We start from the raw sequence: 15,972 nt of genomic DNA, 5'->3' as shown, positions 1-15,972 counted from the left end.
CATCCGCTTTAGGGGTGGGCGTGCTGGGCCCAGGGCCTCTGTGGCCTCTGGAGGGTCAGCAGGTGACGCAGCGGTGCCCTCCATTCTTGGGGAACCAACTCTCCTGATGATCAGGTTTCTCCTTCACAGCCCATGAACCCACTCCCAGCACCACTGCCTCCCGACATGGCAAGCTTCAACCTCATCGGCGACAGCCTGTCTTTTGACTTCAAGGACACCGACATGAAGCGCCTTTCCATGGAGATAGAGAAAGAGAAGTACGGAGTCCCTGGCCTCCCCGGGGCCCCACGTGGGCAGCCTGTCCCTAACCCCATGACGGTTTGCCCTGTCCTTGCCCACCGGACACTTGCAGCACTCTTGCCTGTCTCTCCTGACTGCTCCCATTTTTTTGGGCTTCCCTGGTGGCTCAGACGGTAAAGAATTCACCTGCAATGCAGGAGACCTGGGTTCGATCCCTGGGTCGGGAAGATCCCCTGGAGAAGGGCATGGCAATCCACTCCAGTATTTTTGCCTGGAGAATCCCATGGACAGAGGAACCCGATGGGCTACAGTCCATGAAGTCGCAAAGAGTCGGACACAACTGAGTGACTAACACTCTTCACAGTTGCCCACTGGAAGAGGCGCTTCCTGATTGGAAATGAAGGGCGATAGACCAGCTTTCAGTCTTCCAGGATAAAAACGACACCTGATGGGTGACCCAGAGTTTACCGTGGCTTCAGAGCTCACCCACAGCCTAGGACTGGTTGTTGGGGGTCTCCAAGCCAGTCAGACCCTGTTCAAGAGGTGGTCGTGCTCTGACCTGGTGGTGGAACGTGTTTCCTTGTTGTGTTCTCCGGCGGCTGAGCTCAGCCCGCCCTGAGCTGGCCTCCTCGTTTCCTTCATGGTCGGGGGACATGGCCCTGAGGTGGAAGGGAGCACCCCCCCCCCCCACAAAGGACATCTGACCGGGGTCCCCCGCTCTGAGCCACAGGTGCATCAACCAGCCGTGCCACCCCGGCCAGGGGACTGTCACGCCAGCTACCTGGCGTGGGGCGCCTGGTGACACGGTTCTTTAGCTTTCATTTCATCTCATCGCCACCAGCTGACTTCAGAGACAGACCTAGTGTTCCTGTTATCAACAGGAGCCCAGACTTAGAGTGCCTAGGAACTCACCCAGCACCGCACTGTGGATGAGGGACAGACCGGGGGTTCAGCCCCTCGCCCACCTGACTCTGTAGGGCAAGCGCCTTCACTGGGCTCGGTGTCCTCAGGGCAGCCCCAGGCCGGGCAGTGGGTCCTGAGGACAGAGAGCCCCAGTGTCTCTGACTGGTGCCCACGGCATGAGTTCCCTTCCCCCTTCCCTGAATACTGGGCATGTTCAGCATTACCTGGTAGCGATCAGGGTAAGCTGCATCCTGTCCGTTCCCTGTTCTTTTACAGTTTCTGTTTCCTTCCTCAGTCCCCATGAGCATCTGGGCAGAGTCCCTAACCAGCCATGGGAATCCCTGCAGAATGTCCCCTTGGGTCTGGGAGGACCTGGTCTGCTTGGCCACGCCCAGGCGGTCAGACACCCCCAGAGTGACTTCCCTCACAGATACAGTGTGTCTGCCTGCAGATGGTGGCGGGCGTCTTTCTCTTCCCGGTGTTGGCTGCGTGAGCGTCTGTCATCGTTACGAGATGATGTCCCAGAGCAAGTAGGGATGGGGGCCACAGCCTGTCCGAGAGGTCCACCAGAATGGAGTCCCTTCTCCAAGAACGGCATGGCTTCCCTGGTGGCTAGACAGTAAAGTGTCTGCCTGCAATGCAGGAGACCCAGGTCCAATCCCTGGGTCTGGAATGTCACCTAGAGAAGGAAAAGGCAACCCACTCCAGTATTCTTGCCTGGAAAATCCCATGAACAGAGGAGTCTGGTAGGTTACAGTCCATGGGTCACAAAGAGTCGGACGTGACTGTGCAACTTTTGTTTTGAGACGAGGACATTATTCTGGGTTCTGGGAGGCTAGCTTCTCGTGTTGATTCTTGGACAGAACTTAAAAGCTCTCCATTAGCCGCGACTACTGGTAGGACAGCTTACTGAGGCTCTCCTCCACTCCCTTCTGCTTAATTCTGACCTGGGCTCTGTGATTGTCATCCCTACTTCACGGAGGAAACAGATGCGGAGCAGTTAAGGGACCGGCCCAAGTACCCCCCGGCCCGTGAGCGGCCGAACAGAGACCTAAACCCCCCAGCTCAGGCTCTGGGTCCCTGGGCCGAGCCGCTCGTGGGTCTGCGGCCTCTGGCACGGCGGGTCTCGCCCTTCGCCAGCTCTGTGACATGCTGTCCTCTCGCCGGCAGAGTGGAGTACATGGAGAAGAGCAAGCACCTGCAGGAGCAGCTCAACGAGCTCAAGACCGAGATCGAGGCCCTGAGACTCAAAGAGCGGGAGACGGCCTTGGACATGCTGCACAACGAGAATGCCGACCGGGGCGGCGGTGGCAGCAAACAGAACACCATCAAAAAGGTACCGGGGCGCCTGTCCTGCCGCTCGGCCGGCCGCTCGCCAAGCGCGGGGTCGGCGTCTGGCTCCCTCGGCAGCTGAGTCGTCACGCTGGTGCCGTGGGTTTTTTTTTAACATGTACTCAGTTGAGGGAATTTTTTTTTTGACTCACGCTGGGAAGGGAAGTTAATCTGCCGATGACTGTGAACCCATCGGCTTGATGGAAGGGGGAGCTTGTGTTAAGAGCTCTGATGAAATGAATCATGGTTACAGGACGGGTTTTGATCCATCATTTAGCAGTAAAGCAATTCTGTCTTTCAAGCCGAGGGGAGATCTGCCCAGGGAGCTGCCTTACTTAATGAGAAAGCAAAATGAAAGGGAGGCTGTCGAGACTGGCCTCTCCCTCTCAGATTTTTGCGTGTCTAAGCGGCGTAGGACTGTAAAATTCCATTCTTGATTCAAAACCAAATTCTGAATGTTAAGCTTTCGTCCAGACTTGAAAGGAAATGTCTGGAAGAACCTTAATGTTTTAAAAGATGAGACTTCCCATTTATGTGGCTAACAAGTTTCATGTCTTTTTCTCCATGGATGTTTTGAGCTTTCAGCCTTTGGGAGGAAGTTAAGTCCCATGCTGTCAGCCCAAGAATATACTTGTCTTCCGTTGGGCAGAGCAGAAAGGTCCTCTAGTGCCAGGTGATGTCAGCTCCTGACACTTTCCCTAGAACCAGGAACACCTGTCACATGGGGGTCGGTACAAGTTCTGCAGTGAGCTTAGATGGTGATAGATGTGTTTAATTTTGTACCCTTTACCCGAGTCTTTAAAATTAGTCTCCCAGTTGGAGGGCTGTTTTCAGTGCTTAAGTATCTGAAAACCCTAAGAGATGTGTCTACCTGCCATCACTGAGGGGACAGTCGGGAGTCCTGAACCCTCCCTCCCGACTCCAGTTACCATTGGCTCCGAGCAGAGAATTCCTTTTAATAGCGTGACCTGGAAGAATAGACCTCTCCACCACCCACGTTCCTCTTTCCCCCAGCTTCTGTAATGTAATGGGTTTCCCTCCTGGACCCACGTCTGAAACGCTGAGCAGAGAGAGGAGCTCAAGCGAGGCCTCAGCCTGTGGGCAGAGAGGAGGAAGGACCAGCTGGCCAGGGAGCCAGCGGGCCTCCAAGAAGCTGCCTTGGACCCCTCTGCACTCTATTCTCTCTCCCCCCGCCCCAGGCACGGGCTGTATGTAGCTGCCCCACAGCCCCCGGGGTGCTGAAAGCTGTAGAGATCCCCGTTTCCAAGCCGCAAAGAACAAACAAGTGAAGTCACCACTCACAGTTTCAGGCCCGGTCTGAAAGCATTTTGCGAATGGCACGATGACGCGTGACATTGTTGATATCACAGGGTATGTTTTCTGTTTTTCTTCATTTTTATCTTGCTGGTTTAGCCTCAAGCCCAAGGCAGAAGACCTATCTGCATTTGAGCCCTCACAGTAGGTTATGCCCAGGTACTCTGTATGTGGTGATGGGACTGCCCTCTGTGGTACTAACCCCTGCATGAGCTTGCCTGTCTGTGTCCCCGGGGCCGTGCCCAGCCCTCCCGGCGGGGCAGGCGGCACCTGGGGCCTGGCCGTAGCATGCTTGAGTCTCAGAGCAGGCGTCCCCCTTGCGGGGCCAGGCCGACCTCCAGGGCCCTGGGGGCCGCCTCGCTCGGAGGAGCATGTCCCGGGGCTGTCGGACCAGCCGTCCGTCCTTCCTTCACATGTGTTGTTGGGCTGGGGAAGGCCATGGCTTCTTGTCCGGTCAGGTGTGTCTCCAGTCCTTCGTCTTGGTGGCGTCCCCCTCCGATAAATAACCCTAGCATGGGAAAGGGGTCTGTTTGGGTGTCTTTTTAACTCGAGATCATGACCTTTCATGTGGTGACAGCCTCTGAAGACCCGTCCGTGGTCACACATGGCAGCTTCTGGTTATGGGACCGGGGTGGGGTGGGGAGAGCCGCCCCTCCCAACCCCCACCTTCTGTCCACATCTGTTCTTTTCAAGTAAAGCAAACCACTAGCACAGGGGTCTGAGCTGCGGTCAGGCTCAGGGGACCATCTGTCCACCAGCGAGCCCGCTGATGGCCGCCCCCGCGGGAACTCCCTTCGGGACAGTGCAGTCCTGGCTGATGGGCGGTCAGCGCTCGCCAAGTGAATTAATTGAATGATTGCTGCTTTCCTTCTGCAACAGTTCATTATTCTCCCCATGGGCCTAGGCAGTGGAGAGAATTTATTACATACAATCATAAAATGACATTCTCCCCCTGCTCCTCACCCGAACCCCAGCAGCACCCACGCCAGTGAGCCCACCGACACCCGCTGGTCACATGTGGACGTATTCTTTGGTGTCCTCACCATGGTTTCTGCTCCCAGAATAAAACAAGCCCATTGGAAGCTTTGTATCAAAAAGTGCGATCTGGCACAGGATAGATCCTATTTGTGGTTGCCATCCAAGCGAGAGAGGTTAGCTATTAAAGTCCCAGATGGATCTCATTATAAGATGGATTCGATCTGTCAGTGGTTCCAGGAACCCCTGGCGTGAACCACAATTTGTGTGTGACACTTTTATTTAGCGGGCTCCTGTTTTCTCGAGCCTTCATGCCACATGCTGGCATTGAACACCCCGTCACCAAGCGCACGCTCTGTGCCGGGCAGGAGTGAGAACCCTGAGATGAGTGGGCCAGGTGGCACATTACCCAGGTGGACCCACTATAGCTTCCTGGGCTCCGTGGCAAGCACAGGGGCACACAGAAGGCCCGTTTTTTGTTTCCGTCTGTGCTGTCAGATACTGTCTGTGACTGTACTCTTCTACCTTGGGATGATTTCATCTCTCTTCTTTCTGTAATGATTCAGAACGTTTCAATTCTTCAGGGGCCCGGTTCTGACCGTCAGTCCTCACTGAGCTGTGATTACAGACAGATGAGGTTTGATTTGTACTGCAAATGTGTACTGCTCCTAGGACATGCACAGACGCCTTTTTTTTTTTTTAATGTCTTGATGTGAACTTGTTTTCAAAGTAGGCTGGCTGCAAGCTCCAGTTAACCCAGAATTCAGATTAATTGAGGGTTAATAAAACGGAGTTGGCTTTCAACACAGCTGGACTTGATTTCAGCATCACAGATCAGGCAGTGGTAGCTTTTGGTACAGATGAAGTAGGAGGGAGGCACATTCTGGACCTTGGTGGTTCCAGCAGCCAAGTATCCAAGCCTGCCGGCCAGCCACCTACTATGCCAGGGTGGCTCTGGCCTTGTGCCTGGGCTGTGGTCTGGGCCAGAGAGAGCCGAGATGACGAGAAATACCACCGCAGGCTCTGAGATGTGGGCACCCAGACTGTCAAGGGCACAGCTCCATCTAGAAGGTCCAGGGTGAGAAATGCAGATCGGTGGTGAACCGAAGAGTTTCCATTGTCCTGAGGCTCGTCATTAATCTTGCTTCAAACCAGCCTGCGTTGATTTTGTTTTGTTTCATTTTTTGTGTCTTCTGATCACAGATTCCTTCGAGGAAAGACTGGTTCCCCTCCCTCTGGCCATCTGGGTGTATTCCTCCCCCTTTGCTCTCCGGCCTCCCCCTCGAGGCCTGTGTCTGACCCGCCTCAGCAGGACTCTCTGGGGCTGGTGACACTTAAGCGAAATCCCAAGGGTTTCCCCGGAGCAGGGATTACCATGTTCCTGTGGCAATGCCGAGAGGCAGTCCAGTCTGCCTCACCGGAGCCAGCTGCTCTGCCACTTCCTTCCTGTATAATTCTTACGTTCTGCTAAGAGTCAGTGTCCTCAGCTATAAAAGGGGAGTAAAACAGTTCATGCCCCTCAGGATTTTTATGAGGATTCAGTGAGTTCCCTGTGGGCTTCCCAACTGGTGAAGCGGTGAAGAATCCGCCTGCTGACACAGGAGACGCACACACACAGGAGACACATGTTCGACCCCTGAGTCGGGAAGATCCCCTGGAGAAGGAAATGGCAACCCACTCCGGTATCCTTGCCTGGGAGAGCCCATGGACAGAGGGGCCTGGCGGGCTACAGTCCACGGGGTCGCAGAGAGTCGGACACGACTGAGCAGAGCACAGCAAGGAGTTCCGTTTAAAAACTCAGCGAGGGGTTGAACTTACATAAAGAAACAAACCTGCTTGGGAGTCTGGCCCGGGAGGCGCCACACTTGCGTGCGCAGCTCGAAACATGCGTATCCAGTGGTGTTTTCGTTTCCATGTGTTTGGAGGTAAAAGCTTTTAAAAAGCCAGAATGAACCACACCGATGGTGCCGTGTGATCTGGATTCGCAAGGGTGTATTTTTCTGCTCCCGCTGATCTTCGCAGCACATTTCCATCTTCTCCCGATCGATAAGCAGCACAGCTGGTCTGACATTTGCATCCGAGTCTGAGCGGCACTAGCGATCAAAGGCTGCCCTTGGGAACGTAGACCCTTGGCATTCTCGGGGTGGCGGGGGCGGGGTGGGAGGAGAGACAGCAGCATGTGTTCCTGGCCTCTGAGTCTTCTGAGCAAGGGCGTGGGGTCCAGCAGTGAGGCTGGGGGAGGGGGAAACGGTGTCTGGGGCTTGAGCCTCTTGCCTTCAGAGCCACCGTGCCGATGAGGTGCGCGGTGGCCGGGTGCGATTTCGCAGCACAGCGCACTGTGGAGCTGACAGCGCGGTCGCAACCTTCACCCCCACCCCTTCTCGAGGGACGCTGTCGTTCCGGGCTGGTCTGAGCGCCAGCAAGCTTGTCCTCGTGTTTCCTGCCCGTGCTCTCTGAAGAAGCACAGGCTCTCAAAGGCAATCGACAGATGAGAAATCCTGGAGGTCAGAGAGCTTAGAAAGCTTATTTCCTTTGTAAATGGTGCGAACCACCGAAGCCCTGCTCTGGTTTCTGCTGGGGGGGCGGGGACAGTGAGGAGCTTCAACGCGTCTCTGAAGCCCCGCCGCCGCTCTCGGATCAGGAAGACATGAAAGACCAGTGACATCTTCAATTTGCGGGGACTCCCTCTGGAGCTGCAGGGCTCGGAGTCAAGTAGAGCACTTAACAACACCGGGGGCGTGATGAACCCCAGGGCGAGAGTGGACTCGCGTGAGAGGCGTCCCTCCTGGTTAAAGCCACCGGCCCGGCCTCCCTCCTGAGTGACTGTCAGCATTGCCTGCCGGGACCCAGGCCCCTTCACAGGCTGTGCTGCGGGTGTGGTTGACAAGCTTAGCGCCCCCAGACCCAGCTCAGGGACCCACTTGGCTCAGCCTCTTTGCCAAAAGACGGAGGTCCAGCCCCTCCCTTGGGTGGGTGGGCTTTACCTGGGTAAGCTCGTTCCCTGTGGGAGGTGTCGGAGGAGCCTACATGGCCTGCCTTGCCCTCCCAGGATATCTTGCCCTCGTTTGGAAGTGCCCGAGGGCACCAGCGGGCCTTATTTGATGTTTGAGTCAAACATCTCATCTGGTCCCTCCGCGCGGACCGTACATCTCCATGCCGCTTCCCTCCAGCACCTGATTCGTCACCGCGACCGCAGGAGGAACAAGTCCGGCTGTAAACTCATTCTGCAGGCACTGGGTTCAGTTCTGATGATCCCCGCCGTGATTTCCCTTCTGATGTTGGCGATTTGAAAAGACATGGGTCTGTCTGCACCGTTTCCCCCAGCTGCTCGTGCCGAGCGCCCTGTGGCCATCCGTCAGCCTCCCCCTGCCCAGTGAGGTGAAGCGGGACGATTAGTCCATTTTCCAGGTGGAGGAGCTGAGCATCACCTGGGCAGCTGGAGATGCCGGCAGACGCCAGTTTCCAGGCGCTGTTCAGCCTAAAAGATGGATCAGCCAAAGGCGCCCTCCGGGTTTTCCCAGGCAGATTTCTCCCAGGAGCAGATAAAGTAGCTGACGCCCAAACTGGATTTGTTCATGGCGGTGGACGCGGCCGCTTGTCCCACCTCCGTTTCGGGATAAGCCTGTGGACAAGCTCTCTGCCCCTGTGCACATCACCAGATGGCTTTCGGGCGCAAGCTGTCAGCTAGCAAGACAGAATCGCTTAATCCGGCCAGTTCCCAGACGCCGTACCCGTCCGCCAGCCCTGCCCCCCTCAGCTTCTCTTCCGGAAAGGGAACGTTGATCACACCCCAAACCAGACATTATGTTGGAATTCGCCGCTGCTCCTGGATTTGGCGGTCACCTTCCTGCTCCCAGTGGTGGAGAAGCCGCCGGTCCTTTTGTATCTGCGCTGCCCCCGCCTCTCCAGCCCCCACCGGCTCCTCTGTTCTTAATATGTAGCGGCGGGAGAGGAAGTGTAACATGATTTTAGGGCTTGCATTTCAACTTCCCCTGCTTTTTTTATGGGAAGAGCAGGGTCTCAGCTGCTGGAGTTCTTAGGTTAGTGTCTAAAACAGGTTCAGCCTTGTGGGTCTCCTTGTCTGAAATAAGACTCTCCCCCCAACCCTCGCCGCCTTTCTCTCTTACCCCCCAGGGATGAGTGGATTGAGGCAAGGCCCCCAGAGACTAGTTGGAGGACTCCCGGCCCCCTGATTAGTTTTGTTCTCCCAGCTTAATTGTAGAGCTGCTTCTCGCTGTCTCGTCACTGATCGCCCAAGTGGCGCTGTGTCCTGCCCACCCCCACCCCCGATGCCACCCCCTTTTCTTTAGGAACCAGATTATCACAATACAGCCTCGTGAATCAATTTTCTCTATGCGCTGATGAAAGTGTAATTCATCCTTAATCAGGCAGCCTTGCCGCTGCAGGCCCCGTGCCGGAATACATCTAGTTCTTCTCCCTTCACTTTGGGAAGCAGTGCCCCAACCCCTCCTCCCCAAAAGGACTTTTAGAGGAGAGCCGGGGAGGAGGGAGCTGGCAGCCAACAGGCTGGGGGGGCTGTGTTGCTCCAGCAGGGGGCACTCCTGGGAATGAATGAGGCTGGAGGAGCCTGGGAGCTGGAAGCCTTCCCTGCAGGGCGGGGTGGGGGGGCCCGCAGAGCCGAGCGGTGCTCCTCTCTCAGTGCCTCCGGGCTTGCTGTCTCTAGACCCCTGGGGCCCTCTCTCAGGAGCAGGCAGCGGCAGGTGCTTGTGTGTCTCTGTGGGCTGCCTGAAGACCTCGCCCAGTGAGCTGGAGGCCCCTGAGTCTGCCTTTTCTACGCGTGCCCGAGTCCGGGAGAGGCGGCTGGCTAACCAGCTGCCTCCAAGGGCCAGGGCCTTTTTAAGGGCACAGATGCGGCTCCCGAATCCGAACTCATCTATTAGCTGACGGAGGTGCCTGTGCGGTCACACTGCACACAGCTTGGGTGGTGTGAAGAGGTCTCGCCCCTGCCGGGTGACCCCACCCAGGTGACCCCCCACCCCGTCCTGCCCTGGCCCGCCTGGTGGCGGTCACAGACGACAGGCAATGCCATGCGGAGGTGGGCGGGAGGGGGAGGTGACTCTGCCAGGCTTGTGGGTCAAAGCTGAGCAGGAAGAAGGGGCCAGGCCACAGGTGGACCAGACGCCCTGCCCCCTGCCCACACAAACACCCCGAAGATGAAAACCACGTCCAGCTCTACAGGCGGCGGAGAAGAGGAAGTTTGTCTGCTTGGAATGGAGCTTGGATTAGTGACAGACTTGAACAGCCGGTTCAGTCGAGAGAGAACTTAATTCCTCCTGTATTATTCACACAGCTGATCTGAATCAGGTATTAGGAGACAGCCGGAAGAGAGGAGCGGTCAGCCCTGAGCCCGATGAGGAGACGTTCATGGTCTTCTGTCATCCTCGGGGTGCCGGCGAGCGGACCGGCTGAGGCCGCACGTCCTCAGAAGGCTTCAGAGAAGGTAGAGCGGACCCTGCAGGTCCTGGATGAGGCACCCTGTGTGCATGAAGCCCCACTCATCTGTCCACATCCCCAGGCCTTTCTGCTCCTCCAGCTACTGAAATGGGGGGTCCTCTCCCAGCCCCAGTCCTGGAGGCGCTGACCCCCTCCGAGCAGTCCGTCTGGGGGTGATGACACATGCTGCTGGGTCACCAAGGGGCTGCAGGGTGGGGGGTGGGCTCACGGGACGAGCTTCGGCTCTCCTGTGCAACACGGCAGGATGCAAGGCCTCAGTCGGATCACCTCCCGTGTGGTCCCTTGCCTGCTGCGCGGAGAGCCAGGAAGATGGATGCAACACTGAGTGGCTTGTACACTTTGGAGGGTGAGAAGGTGGCCGGGATCCCGGCCTCTGTGACCTCAACTCCAGGAGTCTACGGAGACGACCACGGGGGCAGTTCACTCCACGAAGGGCTGGCTCTATACCGTTTCTGCTAGGGCTTCTCCCCTTTGGTTAAGAATGCATCCTGCCTGAGGTTGCACAATCAGTGTGACAGTCAGGGAGCTTTCTTAGAAAGAGCTGGCAGTCAGGGATCCCACAGGTGAGGGGAGTGATCTCAAGCCCAGAGGCCAGGAGCGTGGCTGGCAGACCCCCTAGGGGGAGGAAAGAAGCCCAGGCTTCGCCCTGCAGACCCTCCCCCTGCCGGCCTCCCCAGCCTGCTCTCTAGCACGATCATGATCACGGAGTGATACTTGAGATGAAGGATACTGCTGAGTTGGGGCAGGCGGGGGCTGCCGTGGCCACCAGGAGGGTTCCAGCCACTCGTGCGGGATTTTTCTCTGATGACAGGCTTCCTGTGGGAATTGGAACCGCCACGGCTTCCCTGGTGGCTCAGACGGTAAAGAAATCTTCACTGCAGTGTGGAAGACCTGGGTTCCGTCCCTGGTTGGGGAAGATCCTGGAGAAGGAAATGGCAACCCACTCCAGTATTCTTACCTGGGAAATCCCACGGACAGAGGAGCCTGGCGGGCTGCAGTCCGTGGGGTCACAAAGAGTGTCTGAGCGACTAACACAGGATTTACATTTACACGAACCGTGCAGAAAGAGGGAGTGATGGGGGCAGGTCTGTCTGTGGGCCAGGGCCGGAATCCCAGGGCCCTTGGTGTCAGCAGCCACGTCGGCCACCTCTGGCGGCTCCACCCATCCGTCCAGCAGCCCCGAGACCACAGTACTGTCTTCTTGTCGAAGCCATGTGTCCACGGTGCCTCTCTGCTTCCTCACGGCCAGGGCATTGGGTCTGTCCTTGCACCTCTCCTTGGACTGGGGCTCAACTGCTGCTCTTGCGAGATAAGAGGTCAGTGTGGGCTGGGGTCCAGGGATGCGTGCTGCCCACCCAAAGAGGGCTTCGCCTCCTGGCAAGGTCACGCTGGAGTGAGTAGCTGGAGTCTGGTGCTGGCACCTCGAGGGGACATCCGGCACGCAGCTCGCGTAGACAATCCAGGAATTCTTAGCGCCACCGTCATACAAACGGGCAGAAGGCTCTCGGAGGCCCACACAGGCCGGGCTTCCCGCCTGGGGAAGTGGCCAGGCCCCCCTCCTCGGGGGCATTTGCTCGCCCCGCCTCAGCAGCCATGAGCCTCCCCTCTTCACCTGCACCCCTTCTAACCTGTGCTGTGCCCTGCTCCCTGATCCCTGGAAGGCCAGGAGCCAGAGCTGGGGGAGAAGGGACGTGATCTCGCAGTATCACTAGCCATAGCGTGTCATCGGGCGTTTCTGATCACCCTGTGAGGAAGGGACCGCCAGGACCACCCCGCGGCTCAGCAGCCCAGGTGGGCTTTGGGTCAGGCGGTCTGGCTGTGCCTGTGAGTGGCTCGGTGTGTGGAAAGAAGGGCTGTGGCAAGCCGTGTCTCCTCCGGGTCCCCTGTCCCTGGAGGAGCTGACCTGAGGTCCCCTGGGTATGTTGGAGGAACCTGAGTGGTACACAGGCTTCCACCCCTTTCGGTTCACTCTCTCCCAGGACAATTTTTGTCCCAGCGGCTCTCTGGCTCTCTCTTTTTTCCGCATCCTGGTTCCTGTTATCACCGAACGTGTCCTTCCCGGTCCTTCTCCTCTGTTATGTTTAGGGAGAAGCCCATCCTTCTAGAGGGAGTTCCGTCTCAGCAAAGAAATGAAAGCTCTCTACATTCCCGTTAGAGCTGGGCTTTCCAAAGGGCTTCAGAAATTGGTTCCACTGAAGGAAACAGCTCAGATGCCTCCCTGCATTTAGCTTGTTAGTCGGGAACTTCAAGGCCAAAAGATTTGGCAGGATTTAAAGAGCCGGCTCTCAAGCTGTCTCATTTCGAGTGCACTGATGCTGTGCATCTTTGATGGTGAAGTGGTTGGGTTGGAGCCTTCCTCCCCCGCCCTTCGGAGAGCCAAGCTCTTTGGATTCAGAGGCTGCCAGAGGTCTCTGAATGAGGGAATGGGCCAGGCCATCTAGCCTGCCCCCGTGGTTGAACTCCAGAGAAAAGGGGCTCAGAGAGGTCAAGCGTGTCCCCTGAGGCCACACAGCGAGCTGGTGATGGAGAATTAGTACCTGGGCCTCTCCAGCCCGGTGGGGAACTCTCGAATTTCCCCCGCATCTCACCATTCTTTGCAGTCACCACCTGAGTTTTGCTCACTCGACAAGCGGAGCTCCCACCACACAGCACTAAGCCGGTGGCTCGAGGGTATGAAGGTGGACGGACCGTTCGTGCTGTGTCCCCATCCCCAGAAACTCGCCTCAGCAAAGTCCCGGAGCTGGGCGTGGTGCGCACAGCCTTGCCGGCGCGGTTGATTTCAGGAGCAGAGCCGGGCGCTGGGAGGGTGCCCACGCCAGATGCTTCCGCTTGGGGAGCTCCTGGCAAGGGGCCTGCCGGGTTGGGGAATCAAGGTTTGGCAGCCCCGAGAGGTCGCAAACCTTATCTGCCAGCCAGGGGCCCCTCCCCCGACCTTCCCCCTGCCTTCCGCCTCTTCCCCTTGCTCCTTCCCCGAGCTCCTGCCTCTCAGGAAAGGCCTCAGGCCCAGAGCACCCCCCACCACCACCACCACCTGTTCCCCCCTCCCTGCCTGAACCAGCCCCACCTAGAAAGCCCGAGCCTTCCATCCCAGTTTGTGGATGGAAACCCCCTCTCAGCCGCCAGGTCACAGGCAAGTCGGCTCTGGGGTCCCTTGGGGAACCGGGAGCAGAAGAGACGAGCTGGTCCTCACGGGCCGCAGGCCTGCCCCGCCCGAGGCCCGTCGCCTTGCCCCAGCGGTGTGCCCAGGGCCTGAGGACTGAGACGGCGCTGCGGAGCTGGCCGGAGCCCTGGCATGGACAGCACACCCCGTAGACGGGGATGGAGGAGTCTCTCCAAATGCCCCTGGGTCTTCTGCCCGCCAGCCCTCCCTCCCTCCTGGCGTGTCCTCACTGGTCACCTCCCAATTCGAGTCCTTGGACGACTCTGGAAACTTGCTTGGGGCTGACCACCGGCTTCTTGAGCCGAGTTCCCTTTCCTTCCAAACCTGCTTCGAGCTTAGTCCCCGAGACAGGAGGGTGCCCTGTTGTGAAAGGGCAAGAAGCCAGCCCCGCCTTCACCATCTTCTCTGCTTCCTTGCAGCTCACCCTGCAGAGCGCCAAGTCCCGAGTGGCCTTCTTTGAAGAGCTCTAGCAGGTGACCCGGCCACCCCAGGATCAGCTGCTTCTGCATGCCCGCCCGCGGCACCAACGGGATGGGCCCGACACCGCGGGAGCCGTCCGAAGGTGGGCCGAGCGGAGAGCCCAGCCCTTTCATGTGCAATTGCCTTGAACTATGATCCTGCAGAGGGTTCTCTCGTGGGGTTCTAGTTCTCCTGACCTGAGTCTTTAGGTTTTTTAAAGAAGTATTTGTCTCTCCTCGTCTGATGTGGGATCCTATGCTTCCTTCGTCCAAAGCACCCTGGAGTGTGTGTCTTACTGTCCCCCCTCTCCCCTGCCCCGGCTGACCTCCCTGGACCCCCTGCTGGGAAGTAGCTTCAGGGAGGGGAGTACACAAGCCCCCTGGAGACCCAGAGGCTGGTGCCATCCCCCAGCCCTGCCCCCAGGGTTCCAGAACTTTCCTCTCCTTCCCTGGTGAGGAGCTGGTGTGGGAAGAAGGTGGCCCAGAGTGACCCACCTGCTCCACGTCATCGGAGAGCTCGGCCACAACGAGCCAGGAGGAGATGGGCGCTCGGCCCAGGCACCCTTGAGGGGCAGCACTCTGGCCATCCGTGGTGGGGAGTGGGAACACAGCTGCGCCCGGGGAAAACCCGGCCTAAGCTGTGGTGAAGGGCTGGCTGCCGGCAGAGGGCCTGGGAGGCCAGCCAAGCCTGCACCTGGAACTTGTAGCCTACGAAACACTCACTGCCTCTCTATTGCCGCTCAGACCCAGGCCTGAGAGGCAGGCATAGGCGGGGTGGGCCTCTCCAGCTGGAGGCTCTCCTGCATGTGCGGGGGCGTGAGGGGGTTCCCCATCACTCTAGTCAGCCCAGCCACGACCCAGGTCTCTGCAGGGCTCTTGAGGCCCCGCAGGGATGTCTCACTGGCCCCAACACCCAGCGCCACTGACATGGCCATGGTCCGTCTTGCCAATCTGAACCATCCTTCCTCCTGGCCACGTGCTGGCACAGCCCCCCGCCCGTGACGGTGCCTGGGCCTCCTTTCCTGCGGCCCTTTTCTCCAAAGAGCCTTCACTTTACATTCTCCCTGGGCCGTGGAGGGGAGGGGTGCAGGTGACCCCGGGGCTGGGTGGGGGCGGGGAGGCATAGTCAGTGCTCGGCAGCTGCTGGCACATGACCCCCACCCACTCCCCTGCACACCCCAAGGCCTACACTCGCTCCTTGGTTTGGGGCCACTCTCCCGCCCCTCCTTAACGGCCTGCTGGACCCACCAGCCTGTTTACATCCTTCCCACGGGGCTCTTGTGCAGAGCGGCAGGAGGGAACACTTGTCCAGTGAGAAGAGGCTTCCTACTCCAAGACGTGTGAGGGCCAGGAGATTTCCCGGGGGCAGAAGTGCTCTCCGGCCATCCTAGGTGGTTTTGAGAGACTGAGACGCTCACAGAGATCCCGCCAGATTCCACGGTCAAGCTGCCCTAGGGGTTGTCCTGGGCTGGCCGCCAGCGCCTCTGGCCGCCCTGCCCGCAGGAAGCCAGCCCCTCGGGACGTGCGGGGTGGGACTCTGAACATTACGCATGAACGGCTGTGGCCGGGAGGTTCCCCTCCGTCTCCCCTGTCCCTCCAAGGCCTCTTACCCTGAGACAAGGCTCCCGGTGGGGATCCTCTACCGTCTGCCCGGCTGTCTCCTCAGGCTCACCACCCATCCATCCCTGACCTGTAGATTTAGTCTGTAACAGCGGCTGTGGGCACAGAGCATGGTGGTCATTTATAAAAACCTTGTCGGACTTTGTGGGTTTTTTTTTTTATTGTTATTATTGTTATTTAACTGCTGCTTGTCTGTCTGAAGTCTGTGGCCACAGGGGAGCGGGCTGGCGTCTGAGCTGTTTAGGGGAGCTGCCTCGGGCTGGGAAGGGGGAGTGGGCTGGCTGGAACACTGCGGTTTTCCTCGGGGACGAGAGCAGGCAGGTACCTCCCGGAGATGGACAGGCGGAGAGGACGGGGCCCTCCGAAGGGTCCTGAGCCCGAGTGGAAGAAGGATTCTGACAGAGGAGCTCCGTGCTCAGGGCGCGCGCCCACCGCAGAGGCGACGTGTGATGTGTGAGTGGACGAGCTGAGGGCTTGTCCAGTTAAGCCCCTGAC

General features: G+C 58.4%; 1 protein-coding gene across 5 annotated transcripts in view; it reads left to right on the top strand.

Moving 5' to 3' along the window:
• The window catches only part of NF2 (NF2, moesin-ezrin-radixin like (MERLIN) tumor suppressor), a 63,540-nt gene extending 49,438 nt beyond the window's left edge, over positions 1 to 14,102 (top strand). The window contains exons 14-17 of one of the 5 annotated variants that reach the window (XM_061141576.1): positions 130 to 257; positions 2,314 to 2,479; positions 3,889 to 3,933; positions 13,819 to 14,102. In XM_061141576.1, coding sequence (XP_060997559.1) covers positions 130 to 257; positions 2,314 to 2,479; positions 3,889 to 3,924 — 330 coding nt within the window. In that variant the 3' untranslated portion in view covers positions 3,925 to 3,933; positions 13,819 to 14,102. Of the gene's footprint in view, positions 1 to 129; positions 258 to 2,313; positions 2,490 to 3,888; positions 4,017 to 13,818 lie in introns of those variants that run through there. The other 4 variants (XM_061141577.1, XM_061141575.1, XM_061141578.1 and 1 more) reach the window with 4 other exon arrangements.
• Positions 14,103 to 15,972: the final 1,870 nt, after the last annotated feature.

Source organism: Dama dama, chromosome 5 (genome assembly GCF_033118175.1).
Source record: "Dama dama isolate Ldn47 chromosome 5, ASM3311817v1, whole genome shotgun sequence".
Lineage (NCBI taxonomy): Eukaryota > Metazoa > Chordata > Mammalia > Artiodactyla > Cervidae > Dama > Dama dama.
The sequence above is the reverse complement of the archived record's forward strand: the minus strand, read 5'-3'. Positions and strand labels throughout refer to the sequence as shown.